This window comes from Delphinus delphis, chromosome 11 (genome assembly GCF_949987515.2).
Source record: "Delphinus delphis chromosome 11, mDelDel1.2, whole genome shotgun sequence".
Taxonomy (NCBI): Eukaryota; Metazoa; Chordata; class Mammalia; order Artiodactyla; family Delphinidae; genus Delphinus; species Delphinus delphis.
Window position 1 is genome coordinate 28292179 of NC_082693.1, and position 18518 is coordinate 28310696.

At 36.9% G+C, this 18518-nt stretch overlaps 1 protein-coding gene across 1 annotated transcript in view; it reads right to left on the reverse strand.

The window, feature by feature from the left end:
* Positions 1-18518, reverse strand: part of LOC132434263 (copine-8) — a 189127-nt gene that overhangs the window by 11826 nt on the left and 158783 nt on the right. Inside the window, exons 12-13 of the mRNA XM_060025952.2 lie at positions 2842-2944; positions 1252-1309 (exon numbers count right to left, since the gene is read on the reverse strand). Of these exons, the coding sequence (XP_059881935.2) occupies positions 1252-1309; positions 2842-2944 (161 nt within the window). The remainder of the gene's footprint in view (positions 1-1251; positions 1310-2841; positions 2945-18518) is intronic.

The following is an 18518-nucleotide window of genomic DNA, read 5'->3' on the forward strand; positions in this document are numbered from 1 at the left end:
GTGAACCACAGTCTGTCACTGCTCAATGCAGATGACCAAGTACACAAAGTGTTAACAAGAAAGATGTGTCTTAGCTTTCCTGACTCCATAGTGGTATCTCAGATTCATGCCTGATGGACAATGTAAACAGATGTAAATATTCAGAGACACAGAAAATATTAGCAGGAGCTAAAATGACTTCTGCTTCAGAAACTGGAAGATTATAATGATATAAAGTGTGACCAGTCAAGCATGGAATCAAAGGAAAGAATTTTCAGGATCAGCAATATAACTGCTTGTGTTGTTTTACCTGAGGCTGAGAGATCTATACTATCCTTATGGAGGAGGCACTGGTGGTTAAACAAGAATCATCCTAGTGATGATCATACAAAAATTAACCACCTATGTGCCTAAATTAACCTGTAGCATACCAAAAGTTGTTCCAAATATTCTAAAATTATTCTCATTTCTAAAGTTCCAAGCTAAATACTGTCATCATTAATGTAAAAACACCTGAGCAAGGTGAATGTTCTGTGGTTATGCAGTTGATGTCTAGCATAGAGTTCTCTTAAAGGAATTCATCAGGTGACGAGGAATAGGCTATCCTTAGAGAAGTTTACCCAGATCAGTAGTCACACAAACACCCGTCACACTAACTGGCATTTGAAGATGGCTTGAGCCCAAACAGAAAAGTACCCAGTAAGTGAATTTAGCATAATTGTATAAAGTCTCATTAAATTTCAGATGGTCAATTCCATTTTCATTTTACTTTGCTCTTTCATATGACAGAACTTAAATATTTATAAAGATAATGTCTATCAACTAGCCAAGGTCTGAAAATCCATTATTATGCTTGTGTTAGTATTTCTATTTTACAACCTAGTGGTTTATTAATTTAGTGCTCATCCTTAAAAGTTTTTAGGGAATCCAGAGTGTATTTTGCCTTGGGAACAAAAATTCAATTTATCACTTGGTCTTAAGAAATATTTTGAGGTACACACCATCTCTAATAAAACAGAAAGCTACATGTTGAATTATCCTATACTACAGAGATAATGTCCTACTCAGAAGACATCCTTTTAATTTACTCACCTTTATTGGACTCCATCATGTAATATCTATATTTATGTCTATATGTACATGGACACTGTATACAAATCCATATGCACACTCACATCCTTATATGCAAAAAACGAGTGATAGAAACCTAGGTGCATAATGAGTCAGATTAAATAAACTCCTAAGGAATACTATTGAAATTTTATTACTCACCATCAAATTCTGCTGGCCCAACACCTACTATAATTATTGACATTGGAAGTTTTGAAGCCTTCAAAGAGAACACACAGTTAGTTCACAATTAAGAAACTGAATTGAGAAAACAACTAAGAATTAAGAAGAAAAAAATATCCTGAGCTTTGATATTTTTCACAGATGTTCATTAAAATAATTTTGAACATATTTAAATTAACACAGAATAATATACTTGATTCCACTCTTATCCTTTCTGAACTCTGTACATACGCTAATTCAGTGGGATGTTCTTCAGGAATGACCAGTCTGAGCATCTGCTTTCACTTGCTATTCTCAGACAAAATATTCCTAAGCTGATTCTGGGTACCTTTGGTCTCTTTTTCCATGTTCTCTCTCCACTCAAAAATGTTTCAGTTGTTAAAAGGGAAAAAAAGGTACCATATTTGTGAAAAAGTAGTACTCTATTTCATTTATAGCTATGGTTAGGAAAAGCAATTTTCATAGTAAATGAATGCATACAAATGATAATTATAGAAAGTTATTATTAGTATGATAAAATAATTTTATGGTAAGAATATAAGATCCACCAACAGGTAGGTGGAACAGGAAAGCAACCACATCTTCAGCTGTGAAGGTCACTAAATTATGAATAACTGTTCCTCAGTGCATGTCCTGTTAGTTTAAACCTAAATTACTAAGTCCATATTAACCTAAATTACTAAGTCCATATTTTAAAGAGCATGCTAAGGCCACTGATCAGAACATAAAGGAAATCAGGACAAATCCAACCCAGTGTGTCTAGTCAAAACCAAATAAACAAACAAGTAAATGTGCAAGATTCTACCTCTCTTCCTTTTTGTGTTTGGTTTTCCTAAGTGTATGTCTATAAACATTTGATTTTTTTCCCACATGTAACTATTTTTTTATCACACAAAAAGCTAATTATATTTTCCCTATGCTATTAATAATTATGAAGTATGATAAACAATTCTTTCACACAGCCCATTTTTACAAATGTCTATTTTGTGTCAAACATTGCTAAACCTGAGTATAGAAAGGTAAGTAAAAACAGATATAATTTTAGAGGTTGCAGTCTAGTAAATATAGATGTTATAAATTATAGTCTAATAAAGAAGAAAATGAATCATAAATATAACACATAATTAGGAATAATGAGAAAAATGGATTTTGAATCAATGCTAGTCCTTATCCAGTTCTATAAATATAGAAATTAGCACAGTTCTCCTGTAACTATTACTGTAAATGTAAATGTTAAAGAAATATTCTGTACAAATTGTACAAACTATATACAAGCACATCAAACTAATCAAGATAAACACAGTCATGCACATGAAGGTGATGCTATTATTTATTTTATTTTAATTTTTTGGAAATAATTTTGTTACAACCCAATTATTCACACCTCTTAGTTTGGTCCTTATGGATGAATGCTACAAATGTGTGTGAGTTTTCTGGATAATGCAATTGGCTGCAAAGGCATGGGCATTTTGTTTCACTCTTAAGTCAACTAACTAGACTCTAGTTAGTCAACCTAAGTAGCACCATGCATTCAGTTAGCCAGCCCAAGACTGAATGACTCCTACTTACATTAACTATGGACTCCTTAGTTTGAGCCATATCTGAGATAACGCCGTCTGTCACAATCAGTAGCACAAAATACTGGGAGCCATCCTTTACAGAAGAAGCATATCTGAAAGGCAAAGAAAAGGTAAAGAATGCCACAAAGTAAAACATTTCCTCTCGACATGATAGTTGCTAAATATAACTTGGAATAGCCAACAAACATTTTAATCTCAAGAAAATATTTAAACATATCTTAAGAGCCTATATATGAAAACTCTCAAATATGCATTTTTTTCTGAAATAGCACACTAGAATAACAGCAACATTACTGCATGCTGGCACAAAGAAATGCCTGGCTGTCTTAGAAATTCATTCACTAATAAAAGGTGAGCTGGATGGTATGTTAGCACAGAGGAATGGCTACAGCTTTTGGAAATAGACATAATGGCTAAGCAACATATTATGTGTATGATCTTCAGTATAACATTACATGAGCTATCTGAACTTTATTTTCTCATCTTTAAAATCAAGATAATGCAACTTTGTATTGTTAATAAAGAAATTTCATGTATGGTAGTAAATATTTATACAGTTATATAACTGGTAGATTTTATATATGGTAGATTATATAAGTGATTATGATTTTTGTTTTGGAACTATATAGCAGTGATGATTGCCCAACATTGTGAATATGCTGAATGTCACTGAACTGTAAACTTAAAAATGGTTGGTTTTATGTCATGTGAATTTCACCTTAATAAAAAAAATGCAACAGAAGAAACATTTTTTGACATAGCTATAGTTCCAATTCTTAATACGTGTTAAATTGGTGAAAGATGGGAAGGAGAATTATAGCAAACAAAGACAAAAATTAGGTATGTAATAAGAACATATTCTAGTACTGAATTCTCACCAAATAATACTCAGACATTTAGAGGAGAATTTTATGACTATATTTTATCTCTTTTTTTCCATTGTGTTCTACCATTATGGGTATCTAGATTATATTCTCAATAGAATGAGTTTTATGATTTTTAGTACATAACTAGTATGCCGGTCATATCTAGTAATGAGCAAGCACTGTGGTGCTTGTAGGAGATAAATAGTTAACAAGAAGACTTTGGTCTACTTTCATAAAAAATCATCAAGTAAATCACAGAAAAATTGATTTCAAGAAACTTCTTTTGATTACCAATGAAAATTTTTCAGTACCTGATGGACTCTAAATAATAAATTTTTAACAGTTTGGGGAAAAACCAATAGCATAATATGACAGGGAAAAACTTATTTCTTGTAAAGCAGAATTTATAACTATATGAACAAGAAAATATTTACAACTTTGCCATAGACAAGAGAAACTAATAATTGCTCATGCTGTTAATAAAATGATTGGTAATTTTATAGATTGATGAAGATAATACAGCAAGTGATATGTTCATACACTGAGGAGTCAGTTAAAAATAGCATTGAACTTGTTCTACAACATATAGTCAAAAATGCTCTCACAATGTTGAACAACTGATCTTCGACACTAAGGAATTTGTATTAATTTGATGGTAACACAGCAATGAAAAAATCCAAAGCAGGTATGAACCTACTCTCCTATTTTATGCTTAAATATTTTTTCTTAAGAAAAGATGTAAGATAATCTCCCTCAGGAATTCATTTTTTAATTTTTAAATACCCATTATTTTTAAAAAGCATTTTTTACTGACTATGTTTCAAAAACATATGGATTATATTTCATGTGATTAACAGGAGGTTATAAATAGTGAGAAAAACTTCTATGAGTACAACTCTATGGCTTTTATGCTTTTCATACCAAATGATGTGTTGAAAGTGGTGAGAAGATGGAAAGTTGAGCATTATGCAATCTTATGAATATCACTTCAAGTGGCTTAACTGATCCTTTTTCTGGGGGGGGATGTTTACTTTTTTAAAATTAATTTTTATAGGAGTAGATTTGAATTACAATGCTGTGTTAGTTTCTGCTGTACAGCAAAGTGAATCAATTATACATATATATATATATATATATATATATATATATCTCCATTCTTTTTTAGATTCTTTTCCCATGTAGGCCATTACACACTATTGTGTTGAGTTCCCTGTGCTATACAGTAGATTCTCTTTTTTTTAAATTAATTAATTAATTTTTATTTTTGGCTGCCTTGGGTCTTTGTTTCTGTGCTTGGGCTTTTCTCTAGTTGCGGTGAGCAGGGGCTACTCTTCATTGCGGTGTGCAGCCTTCTCATTGGGTGGCTTCTCTTGTTGCAGAGCATGGGCTCTAGGCGTGTGGGTTTCAGTAGTTGTGGCACTCAGGCTCAGTAGCTGTGGCTTGCAGGCTCTACAGCGCAGGCTCAGTAGCTGTGGTGCATGGGCTTAGCTGTTCCATGGCATGTGGGATCTTCCCGGACCAGGGCTCGAACCCGTGTCCCCTGCACTGGCAGGTGGATTCTTAACCACTGTGCCACCAGGGAAGTCCCTACAGTAGCTTCTTATTAGTTATATATTTTATATATAGTAGTGTGTATGTGTCAACCCCAATCTCACAATTTTTTCTCTCCCTCACCTTTCCCCCTTGGTAACTGTAAGTTTATTTTCTACGTCTGTGACTCTATTTCTGCTTTGTAAATAAGTCCATTTGTACTATTTTTTTTAGATGCAACATATAAGAAATATCATATATTTGTTTTTCTCTGCTTGACTTACTTCACTCAGAATGACAATCTCTAGGTCCATCCATGTTGCTGCCAATAATATTATTTCATTCTTTTTTACGGCTGAGTAATATTCCATTGTATATATGTTCCACATCTTCTTTCTCCATTCTTCCATCAATGGACATTTAGGTTGCTTCCATGTCCTGGTTATTGTAAATAGTGCTGCAATAATCATTGGGTTGCATGTATCTTTTTGAATTATGGTTTTCTTGGGATATATGCCCAGGAGTGGGATTGCTGGATCATATGGTAACTCTATTTTTAGTTTTTTAAGGAATCTCTATAGTGTTCTCCATAGTGGCTGTACAAATTTACATTCTCATCAACAATGTAGGAGGGTTCCCATTTCTCCACACCTTCTCCAGAATTTATTGTTTGTAGATTTTTTTGGATGACGGCCATTCTGAATGGTGTCAGGTGATACCTCATTGTAGTCTGATTTGCATTTCTCTAGTAATTAGTGATGTTCAGCATTTTTTCATGTGCCTTTTGGCCATCTGTATGTCTTCTTTACAGAAATGTCTTATTAGATCTTGTGCCCATTTTTTGATTGGGTTGTTTGTTTTTTGATATTGAGCTGCATGAGCTATTTATATATTTTGGTGATTAATCCCTGGTCAGTCACTTCATTTGCAAATGTTGTGCTGGCCAAAAAGTTCATTCGGGTTTTTCCATAAGATATTTTCTCCCTATCTGTGGGTTGTCTTTTCATTTTGGTTATGGTTTCCATTGCTGTGCAAAAGCTTTTAAGTTTAATTAGGTCCCATTTGTTTATTTTTGTTTTTCTTTTCATTACCCTAGGAGGTGGGTCAAAAAGATCTTGCTGCGATTTATTTCAAAGTGTGTTCTACATATGTTTTCCCCTAAGAATTATAGTATCTGGTCTTACATTTAGGTCTTTAATCCATCTTGAGTTTCTTTTTCTGTATGGTGTTAGAGAATATTCTAATTTCATTGGTTTACATGTAGCTGTCCAGTTTTTCCAGCACCACTTACTGAAGAGACTGTCTTTCTCCATTGTATATTCTTGCCTCCTTTGTCACAGATTAGGTGACCATAGGTATGTGGGTTTATCTCTGGACTTTCTATCCTGTTCCATTGATCTATATTTCTGTTTTGTGGCAGAACCACACTGTTTTGATTAATGTAGCTTTGTAGTATAGTCTGAAGTCAGGGAGCCTGATTCTTCCAGCTCCGTTTTTCTTTCTCAAGATTGCTTTGGCAATTTAGGGTCTTTTGTGTCTCCATACAAATTGTAAATTTTTTTGTCTAATTCTGTGAAAAATGCTATTGGTAATTTGGTAGGGATTGCAATGAATCTGTAGACTGCCTTGGGTAGTATAGTTATGTTGACAATATTGATTCTTCCAATCCAAGAACATGGTATATCTCTCCATCTGTTTGTGTGATCTTTGATTTCTTTCATCAGTATCTTATAGTTTTCTGAGTACAGGTCTTTTTCCTCCTTAGGTTTATTCCCAGGTATTTTATTCTTTTTGATGGGATGATAAATGGGATTGTTTCCTTAATTTCTCTTTCTAATAATTCATTGTTAGTGTATAGGAATGCAAGAGATTTCTGTGTATTAATTTTGTATCCTGTAACTTTACCACACTCATTGATAAGCTCTAGTAATGTTCTGGTAGCATCTTTAGGATTTTCTATGTATAGTATCATGTCATCTGAAAACAGTGATGGTTTTATTTCTTCTTTTCCAATTTGGATTTCTTGTATTTCTTTTTCTTTTCTGGTTGCCTTGGCTAGGGCCTCCTAAACTATGTTGAATAAAAGTGGCAAGATGGACATCCTTATCTTGTTCCTTATCTTAGAGGAAATGCTTTCAGTTTTTTACCATTGAGAATAATGTTTGCTGTGGGTTTGTCATATATGGACTTAATTATCTTGAGTTAGGTTCCCTCTATGCCCACTTTCTAGAGTGTTTTCATCATAAATGGGTGTTAAATTTTGTTGAAAGCTTTTTCTGCATCTCCTGAGATGATCATATGAATTTTATTCTTCAGTTTGTTAATGTGGTGTATCACATTATTTGTGTTTATTGAAGAATCTTTGCATCTCTGGATAAATTCCACCTGATCATAGTGCATGACTCCTTTAATGTGTTGTTTGATTTGGCTTGCTAGTATTTTGTTGAGGATTTCTGTGTCTATGTTCATCAGTGATATTTGAGCCTGTAATATTCTTTTTTTGATACCTTTGGTTTTGTGTCAGGTTGATGGTGGCCGTGTATAATGAGCTTGTGAGTGTTCCTTCCTCTGCAATTTTTTAGAATTGTTTCAGAAGGATAGGTGTTAACTCTTTTCTAAATGTGTGACAGAATTCACCTGTGAAGCCATCTGGTCCTAGACTTTTGCTTATTGGAAGTTTTTAAAGCACAATTTCAATTTCCATATTTGTGATTTGTGTGTTTATATTTTCTATTTCTTCCTGATTCAGTCTTGGTAGGTTGTGCATTTCTAAGAATTCGTCCATTTCTCCTAGGTTGACCATTTTATTGTCATAGAGCTGCTTGTAGTAGTTTCTTATGATCCTTTGTATTTCTGTGGTGTCCATTGCAACTTCTCCTTTTTCAAGTCCTCTCCCTTTTTCTTGATGTGTCTGGCTAAAGTTTTATCAATTTTGTTTATCTTCTCAAAGAACCAGCTTTTAGTTTCATTTATCTTTGTATTGTTTTCTCCATCTCTATTTATTTCTGTTCTTTATAATTTCTTTTCTTCTACTAACTTTAGGTTTTGTTTGTTCTTCTTTCTCTTGTTGCTTTATGTGTAAGGATAGGTTGTTAATTTGAGATTTTTCTTGTTTCCTGAGGTAAGATTGTATTGCTATAAACTTCCAAGAACTGCTTTTTCCAAGTCCCATACATTTTGTATTGTCATATTTTCATTGTCAATTTTCCCTAGGTATTTTTTGATTTCCTCTTTGATTTCTTTAGTAATCCATTGGTTGTTTAGTAACATATTGTTTAGCCTCCATGTGTTTGTGTTTTTTTTACCTTTTTTCCCTGTAGGTGATTTCTACTCTCATAGTGTTGTGGTCAGAAAAATGCTTTATGATTCTGAATTTTTAAATTTACCAAGGCTTGATTTGTGGCCCAAGATGTGATCTTTCTTGGAGAATGTTCCATGTGCACTTGAGAAGAATGTATATTCTGCTGCTTTAGGATGGAATGTCACATAGATATCAATTAAGTCTATCTGGTCTAATGTGTCATTTAAGGCTTGGGTTTCCTTATTAATTTCCTGTCTGGATAATCTGTCCATTGGTGTAAGTGGGGTGTTAAAGTCCCCCACTATTATTGCGTTACTGTTGATTTCCCCTTTTATGGATGTTAGCATTTGCCCTATATATTGAGGTGCTCCTATGTTGGGTGCATATATATATTTACAATTGCTCTATCTTCTTCTTGGATTGATCCCTTGATCATTATGTAGTGTCCTTCCTTGTCTCTTGTAACAGTATTTTAGAGTTTATTTTGTCTGATATGAGTATTGCTACTCCAGCTTTGATTTCTATTTTCATGGAAAATCTTTTTCCATCCTCTCACTTTCAGTCTTTATGTGTCCCTAGGTCTGAAGTGGGTCTCTTGTAGACAGCATAATATGCGTCTTGTTTGTATATCTATTCATCCAATCTATGTCTTTTGGTTAGAGCATTTAATCCATTTACATTTAAGGTATTTATTGATATGTATGTTCCTATTGCCATTTTCTTACTTGTTTCAGATTTGTTTTCGTAGGTCTTTTTTCTTATCTTCCTCTTTTGTTCTCTTCTCTTGTGGTTTTATGACCATCTTTAGTGTTGTGTTTGGGATGCTTTCTCTTTTTTGTGTGTGTATCTCTTGTAGTTTTTTAGTTTACTGTTCCCATGAAGTTTGGATATAGCAATCTGTATAGGTACAAGCTTGTTTTAAGATGCTGGTGTCTTTCCCAACTAGAGAAGTTCATTTAGCATTTGTTGTAAAGCTGGTTTGGTGGTTCTGAATTCTCTTAGCTTTTGCTTGTCTGTAAAGTTTTGATTTCTCCATCAAATCAGCTCGGTGGTTTGTGGCCACCTGGAGGGGTGGGATAGGGAGGGCGGGAGGGAGGGAGATGCAAGAGGGAAGAGATATGGGAACATATGTATATGTATAACTGATTCACTTTGTTATAAAGCAGAAACTAACACACCATTGTAAAGAAATTATACTCCAATAAATATGTTTTAAAAATCTAAATGAGAGACTTTTTGGGTAGAACATTCTTGGTTGTAGGTTTTTCCTTTTCATCACTTGAAGTATATTGTGCCACTCCTTTCTGGCCTGCAGAATTTCTGCTGAAAAACCTGTTGATAACCTCATGGGGATTCCCTTGTATGTTATTTGTTGCTTTTCCCTTGTTGTTTTTAATATTTTTTCTTTGCCTTTAATTTTTGTTAGTTTGATTAATATGTGTCTCAGCATGTTCTTCCTTGGGTTCATCCTCTCTGGGACTCTCTATGCTTCCTGGACTTGAGTAAGTGTTTCTCATGTTAGGGAATTTTTCGGTCATATTATCTTCAAATATATTCTCGGGCCCTTTCTCTTTCTTCTCTCCTTCTGGAACCCCTATAATGTGAATGTTGGCATGTTTAACATTGTCCCAGAAGTGTCTGACACTGTCCTCATTTCATTCTTTTTTTCTTAAAAAAAATTTTTTTTAGATTGAAGTGTATTTGATTTACAATGTTGTGCCAATCTCTGCTGTACAGCAAAGTGACTCAGTTATACACATATATACACTCTTTTTTTATATTCTTTTCTATTATGGTTTATCACAGGATATTGAATATAGTTCCCTGTGCTATACATTAGGACCTTGTTGTTTATACATTCTTTTTTCTTTATTCCGTTCTGTGGCAGTGATTTCCATCACTTTGTCTTCCAGCTCACTTATTCATTGTTCTCCTATATTTATTCTTATACTGATTCTTCCTAGTGTATTTCAGTTACTGTATTGTTCATCTCTGTTTGTCCTTTAAATCACACTCCTTAAACATTTCTTGCATTATCTCGATCTGTGACTCCATTCTTTTTCTGAGATCTTGCATTATCTTTACTATCATTACTATTAATTCTTTTTCAGGTAGATTGCCTATCTCCTCTTCATTTAGTTGTTCTTGTGGGTTTCTACCTTTTTCCTTCATTTGTACCAATTTCTCTGTCATCTCATTTCATCTAACTTACTGCGTTTGTGGTCTCATTTCCACAGGCTGCAGGATAATAGTTCCTCTTGCTTCTGGTGTCTGCCCCTTGGTGGGTGAGGTTGGTCCAGGGACTTTTGCAGGCTTCTTGGTGGGATGGACTGGTGTCTGCCCTCTGGTGGGTGGAGCTGGGGCCATGTCAAAGGGTGTGTTTTGAGGTGGCTGTGAGCTCAGTACAACTTTAGGTAGCCTGTCTTCTGTTGGATGAGGCTGGCTTCCTATTTTGTTGGTTGTTTGGCCTGAGGCTTTCCAGCACTGGAGCTTGCAAGTTGTTGGGAGGGGTTGTGTCTTGGTGCTGAAATTTTGGCCTCCTGGAGAGCTCACTCTGATCAATATTCCCTGGGGCTTCTGCTACCAGTGTCCTTGCCCTCATAGTGAACTATAGTCAACACTTTGCACCCCAGGATACCCTCCAAGACCCCTAAGTAGGGGTAGCCCAGGTTCCTATGGAGGTACTTTGTGCTGGGTCCCAGTGCACGTGAGACCTTTGTACACCCTCAAGATTGGAGTCTCTGTTTCCCCCAGCCCTGTAGAGCTCTTGCACTCAAGCCCCACTGGCTTTCAAGTCTGAATGCTCTGGGGGTTCTTCCTCTCGATTCAAGACCCTCAGACTGTCTTGGGAGGGTTATTTTTATGTGGGAACATCCCTGTGTAGCCTGTGCAGGTTAAATATTTTTTGGTGCAAGCATGGTTTTTAGTATAGATGACTGTCACCTTTTCCCTCAGTGTATGCTGGCCATTATCCCCTTGATAGGAGATGTGACTGATATTGTGGTGACCAGAGCCTGCACTGGATATTGAGCAGGGCCTCCCTTTTGCTCTGTGGTTGTCACTGCCGTGTTAGAGGTGGGGTTTGCTCCACATTTGTTGGAGTAGAGGCCCCAAGATCTGTTTCTTAGCTGTGTTTCTGATCTGCAGTGTGAGGTAGGCAGGATTGGATCACTCCCACTGGGAGGAAAGCCACTGAATATTCCTCTGGAGTTGTTCACCTGTGGGTGTGCTCTGTCATGTCACTTTTCACCCTTTGTGCAAGTTCTCAGATTACACTGTTGTTGGCACTGCTCTTGGCCTTTCCTTAACTGTGGGTATGCCTACAATTGGCCCTGGTGTCTTTCATATGTTTTCACCAGGCCATCAGTGTAGGTCCACTGAAGTCAGGTCCCAGGATTGCAGTAATCATGGGTCTGGACACCCTGTGGTCAGCTCAGACTCTAGCCTGGTACAACCCTGGCATGTATGTTCCCACAAAGTCTACAGCTGCTAAAGCTAGACCCGTCTTTTCTGTGGGAGCACTTGTTGTCCATTCAGATGTTCTGTAGGCACTGAGTTTACAAAGCCAGTTGCGGGGGTGTCAATTCACATTTTGCACAGCTGCCAGGAGAGATTTCATCTTTTCTTCCTTAACTGCATGGCCTCTGGGGCTTAGCCATGGTTTCAGCGCCACCTATCTGTGTGGGCCACTCACAGGCGTCTGCTCCTGAGGCTTTCCAGAGCACATGAGTCCACCCAGTGAAGAGAGGGCGCAGAGGAGGCAGCAGATGGGGTTGTGGGAGCCCATATGGGAATGGGTCATGCAGGGGAGCCGGCAGCCATGGGAGTGAGAGAGCCAGCTGGTGGCCTCAGGTATGAGAGAGCTGGCCCTGGTGGGAACAGAGTATGCTGGGGTGGGTATGCTAGGGTATGGTGGCCAACAGTGCAAGAGAGTCAACTCTGGCAGGAGCCCTTCCTAGTGCCTGGAGAGGCAGGGGCCGGCATGTGGGGAGAGAGGATGCAATGGTAGCCCCACCCCTTTTGTGCCATTCAACAATGGCACTTCACTTATATTGCAGTCTGGGTTTCTTCTACAAGCATTCCCAGTTGTGGATTTCCTCACTCCCATCCCCTCAGGCTGTCTCGTTGCGGCCAACACCATTCTTCTCCCCAGGTTTGCTCTCCAAATCCCAAGTTCCAGTACCCAGCCCCCTTCTGCACTGGTGGATGCACGTCTCAGCCTGGGGCATGCAGGGCTGTGGCACAGACTATCTGTGTAGGTCTCACTGTGTCCTGTTTGTCACAGACTGGTTGCTGCACTTTCCTCCGGTAGTCCCTGAAGCTTCCCATCTGTTCCAACTGATCTCCCCACCAGTGAGGGGGCTTCCCTGGATGCAGGAACCTCTCCTCTCCTTCAGCTCCCTGCCCAGGGCTGCAGGTCCCTTTCCACTTCCTCTCCTCTTCCTTTTCTCTTATTTCATCCTACCCAGTTACATGGGGATCTTTCTTGTCCTTTTAGGTGTCTGAGGTCCTCTGCCAGTGTTCATGTGGTGCTCCGTGAGAACTGTTCCCTTTTTAGATGTATTCTTGATGTATTTGTGAGGAGAGATGAATTCCATGTCCTCCGACTTCTCCACCATCTTGGCAGAGTCAGATTGGGGCCCCAGGTTCAGCTCCAGAAGCCCACTTTGATGCAAGTAAGCCTTCAGCCTCTTCGATGGCCTCTGGGGCAAGGCACTGCTCCACTGTGCGAGTGGGGAGAGAAGTGAGTCTTCCATCTGGGGGCATTTACTTCTTATTTCTCTTTCAACACTTCTTGTTACCTCTTGAGAAAGTCTCAGTTGTTGTTACTATGTCTTTTTGCCCGCAGCTTTATTGAGGTATAATTGGTATACAAAAAACTGCACATAATTAATATAAGCAATTTGCTGTGTTTCAACATATGTATATACTCATTTTACCATCAAAACAATCAAGGTAATAAACATATCCATTAGCCCCATTTCCCTGTGTCCCTTTCTGTGTGTGTGTGTGTGTGTGTGATTCAATCGCCTTATTTGTTATGGTTCTGTACAGGCTTTCTATGTCTTCCTGATTCATTCTTGGTAGGTTGTAACTTTCTAGGAGTTTATTCATTTATTCTAAGTTTTCCAATTTTTTGGAGTCCAATTGTTTGTAATAGTCCCTTATAATATTTTTTATTTCTGTGACTTCAGTTGTAATGTCTGCTCTTTCATTTCTGATTTTATTTACTTGAGTCATTTTTCTGCTTAGTCTAGCTAAAGGTTTGTTGATTTTATTTATATTTAAAAAAACCCAACTCTTAGCTTTGCCAGTTTCTTTCTATTGTATTCCTAGTCTCTATTCCATTTATTTCTGCTCTAATTTTTATTTAATTTTAATTATTATTTCCTTCCTTCCATTAACTTGTGCTTAGCTTGTTGTTCTTTTCCTATTTCCTTGAGGTATAAACCTAGGTCATTTGAGATTTTTCTTCTTTTTAAAAATGTTGTCTTATCATTATAATTTTCCCTCTTAGTACTGATCACACCCCAAAAAAATAGTACAGTAGTATACAGTATACCATAACTTTTGGTATATTGTGTTTTCATTTTTCTCATGATATTTTCTAATTTCCTTTTTGATTTCTTTGACCCAATGATCACTCAAGAGTGTGTTCATTTCCATTTGTTTGTGAGTTTTGTGATTTATTTTTGTTATTGATTTTTTTTCCATTGTGTTCAGAAAAGATACTCAGAATGACGTCAATCTTCTTACATTTAATGAGACTTGTTTTGTGACTCAGCATGTGATCTATCCTAGAGAATGTTCCATGTATGCTTGAAAAGAATATATATTCTGTTGCTATTGAATGGAATGTTCTGTATATGTCAATTAGGTTCCATCTGGTCTAGAGCATTATTCAAATTTGCTGTTTCCTTATTTATTTTCGGCCTGGGTGATCTATTCATTATTGAAAGTGGGTAGTGAAGCCTTCTAATACTATTGTATTGATGTCTATTTCTCCCTTCAGATATGTCGATTAAAAAAATATGCTTAGGGGTCTTCCCTGGTGGCGCAGTGGTTGAGAGTCTGCCTGCCGATGCAGGGGACACAGGTTCGTGCCCCGGTCTGGGAAGATCCCACATGCTGTGGAGTGACTGGGCCCGTGAGCCATGGCCGCTGGGCCTGTGTGTCCAGAGCCTGTGCTCCACAACGGGAAAGGCCACAACGGTGAGAGGCCCGCGTACCGCAAAAAAAAAAAAAAAAAGCTTAGGTTCTTTGATGCTTGGTCTATACATATTTATAATTATTATGTCATCCTGTTGTATTGACCCTTTAAAATTTTTGTTCTTTTTAATAAAAATTGTATTTAAGGTGTACAACATGATGATTTGATACACATATACACAGTGAAATAATTACTACAGTCAAGCATGATAACATATCATGATGTCACATAGTTACCATATTTTTTGGGGTGTGATCAGTGTACTTGAAATTTACCCTTTTAGCAAATTTCCAGCATTCAGTGAAGTATTTATTATAGTCATCATACAATATATGAGATCTCTACACATATTCATCCTATGTAATGCAACTTTGTACCTTGTGACCAATAATATCTCCCCATTCCCTTTACCTCTCCACCTCTGTTAACCACTGTTCTAAAACTCTGCTTCTATGTATTCAGCATTAAAAATTCTACATATAAGTGAGATGATGTAGTTTTTCTCTTTCTGTGTCTGGCTTATTTCACCTAGTATAACACCATTCAGGTTCATCAATGTTGCAAATGACAAGCTAAAATATATATATATATATATATATATATATATATAAAATTATATAAAATGATATATATCACATAAATTGACCCTTTTATTATGTAATGACCTTTGTCTGTTGTGACTTTTTTTTTGTGGTATGCAGGCCTCTCACTGTTGTGGCCTCTCCCGTTGCGGAGCACAGGCTCCAGATGGGCAGGCTCAGCAGCCATGGCTCACGGGCCTAGTCGCTCTGTGGCATGTGGGATCTTCCTGGACTGGGGCACAAACCCACGTCCCCTGAATCGGCAGGCAGACTCTCAACCACTGCGCCACCAGGGAAGCCCTGTTATGACATTTTTGACTTAAAGTTTATTTTGTCTAGGTATAGCTCCCCTTGCCTTCTCTCTTTTGGTTACCATTTTCATGGAGTATCTTTCTATCCATTCCTCATTTTCAACCTATGTACGTCTTAATTCGAAGTTGAGTCTCTCATAGCATAAAATTGGGTCTTTTTAAAAAAATCTATTCACCTACTTTATGTCTTTTGATTGATGAATTTAATCACTTCTATTTTGGTTTCTTTTGATTCACCATAAAATATACCTAAGAGAAGGGGAGATATACTCAACCATCAAGAGAGTTAAAGATAGAGCCTGACTAGTCCCCTCCACCAGGAAGCCTACACAACCCACTGAACCAACCTTAGCCACTGGAGACAGACATCAAAAACAGGAGGAACTACGAACCTGCAGCCTGCAAAAAGGAGACCCCAAACACAGTAACATAAGCAAAATGAGAGAACAGAAAAACACACAGTAGATAAAAGAGCAAGATAAAAATGCACCAGACCTAACAAATGAAGAGGAAATAGGCAGTCTACCTAAGAAAGAATTTAGAATAATGATAGTAAGGATGATCCGAAATGTTGGAAATAGAATGGACAAAATGAAAGAAACAGTTAACAAGGATCTAGAATGCACCACCTGCCAAGCAACGATGAACAACACAATAAATGAAATTAAAAGTACTCTAGATGGGATCAATAGCAGAATAACTGAGGCAGAAGAATGGATAAGTGACCTGGAAGTTAAAATACTGGAAATAACTACTGCAGAGCAGAATAAAGAAAAAAGAATGAAAAGAACTGAGGACAGTCTCAGAGACCTCTGGGACAGCATTAAATGCACCAACATTCGAATTATAGGGGTTCCAGAAGAAGAAGAGAAAAAGAAAGGGACTGAGAAAATATTTGAAGAGATTATAGTTGAAAACTTCCCTAATATGGGAAAGGAAATAGTTAATCAAGTCCAGGAAGCACAGAGAGGCCCATACAGGATAAATACAAGGAGAAATACGCCAAGACACATATTAATCAAACTGTCAAAAATTAAATACAAAGAAAGCATATTAAAAGCAGCAAGGGAAAAACAACAAATAACACATAAGGGAATCCCCATAAGGTTAACAGCTGATCTTTCAGCAGAAACCCTACAAGCCAGAAGGGAGTGGCAGGACATACTGAGAGTGATGAAGGAGAAAAACCTGCAACCAAGATTACTCTACCCAGCAAGGATCTCATTCAGATTTGATGGAGAAATTAAAACCTTTACAGACAAGCAAAAGCTGAGAGAGTTCAGTACCACCAAACCAGCTTTACAACAAATGCTAAAGGAACTTCTCTAGACAAGAAACACAAGAGAAGGAAAAGACCTACAATAAGGAACCCAAAACAATTTAGAAAATGGGAATAGGAACATACATATCGATAATTACCTTAAATGTAAATGGACTAAATGCTCCCACCAAAAGACACAGATTGGCTGAATGGATACAAAAACAAGACCCTTATATATGCTGTCTAAAAGAGACCCACTTCAGACTTAGGGACACATACAGACTGAAAGTAAGGGGATGGAAAAAGATATTCCATGCAAATGGAAACCAAAAGAAAGCTGGAGTAGCAATTCTCATATCAGACACTTTAAAATAAGGACTATTAAAAGAGACAAAGAAGGACACTCCATAATGATCAAGGGATCGATCCAAGAAGAAGATATAACAATTGTAAATATTTATGCACCCATCATAGGAGCACCTCAATACATAAGGCAAATGCTAACAGCCATAAAAGGGGAAATCGACAGTAACACATTCATAGTAGGGGACTTAAACACCCCACTTTCACCCATGGACAGATCATCCAAAATGAAAATAAATAAGGAAACACAAGCTTTAAATGATACATTAAACAAGATTTACTTAATTGATATTTATAGGACACTCCATCCAAAAACAACAGAATACACATTTTTCTCAAGTGCTCATGGAACATTCTCCAGGATAGATCATATATTCGGTCACAAATCAAGCCTTGGTAAATTTAAGAAAATTGAAATTGTATCAAGTATCTTTTCTGACCACAATGCCATGAGACTAGATATCAATTACAGGAAAAGATCTGTAAAAAAATACAAACACATGGAGGCTAAACAATACACTACTGAATAATGAAGTGATCACTGAAGAAATTAAAGAGGAAATCAAAAAATACCTAGAAACAAATGACAATGGAGACACAACAACCCAAAACCTATGGGATGCAGCAAAAGCAGTTCTAAGCGGGAAGTTTATAGCAATACAGGCCCACCTTAAGAAGCAGGAAACATCTCAAATAAACAACCTAACCTTGCACCTCAAGCAATTACAGAAAAAAGAACAAAACAACCCCAAAGCTAGCAGAAGGAAAGAAATCATAAAAATCAGATCAGAAATAAATGAAAAAGAAATGAAGGAAACAATAGCAAAGATCAATAAAACTAAAAGCTGGTTCTTTGAGAAGATAAACAAAATAGATAAACCACTAGCCAGACTCATCAAGAAAAAAAGGGAGAAGACTCAAATCAATAGAATTAGAAATGAAAAAGGAGAGGTAACAACTGACACTGCAGAAATAAAAGAGATCATGAGAGATTACTACAAGCAACTCTATGCCAATAAAATGGACAATCTGGAAGAAATGGACAAGTTCTTAGAAATGCACAACCTGCCAAGACTGAATCAGGAAGAAATAGAAAATATGAACAGACCAATCACAAGCACTGAAATTAAACTGTGATTAAAAATCTGCCAACAAACAAAAGCCCAGGACCAGATGGCTTCACAGGCGAATTCTATCAAACATTTAGAGAAGAGCTAACACCCATCCTTCTCAAACTCTTCC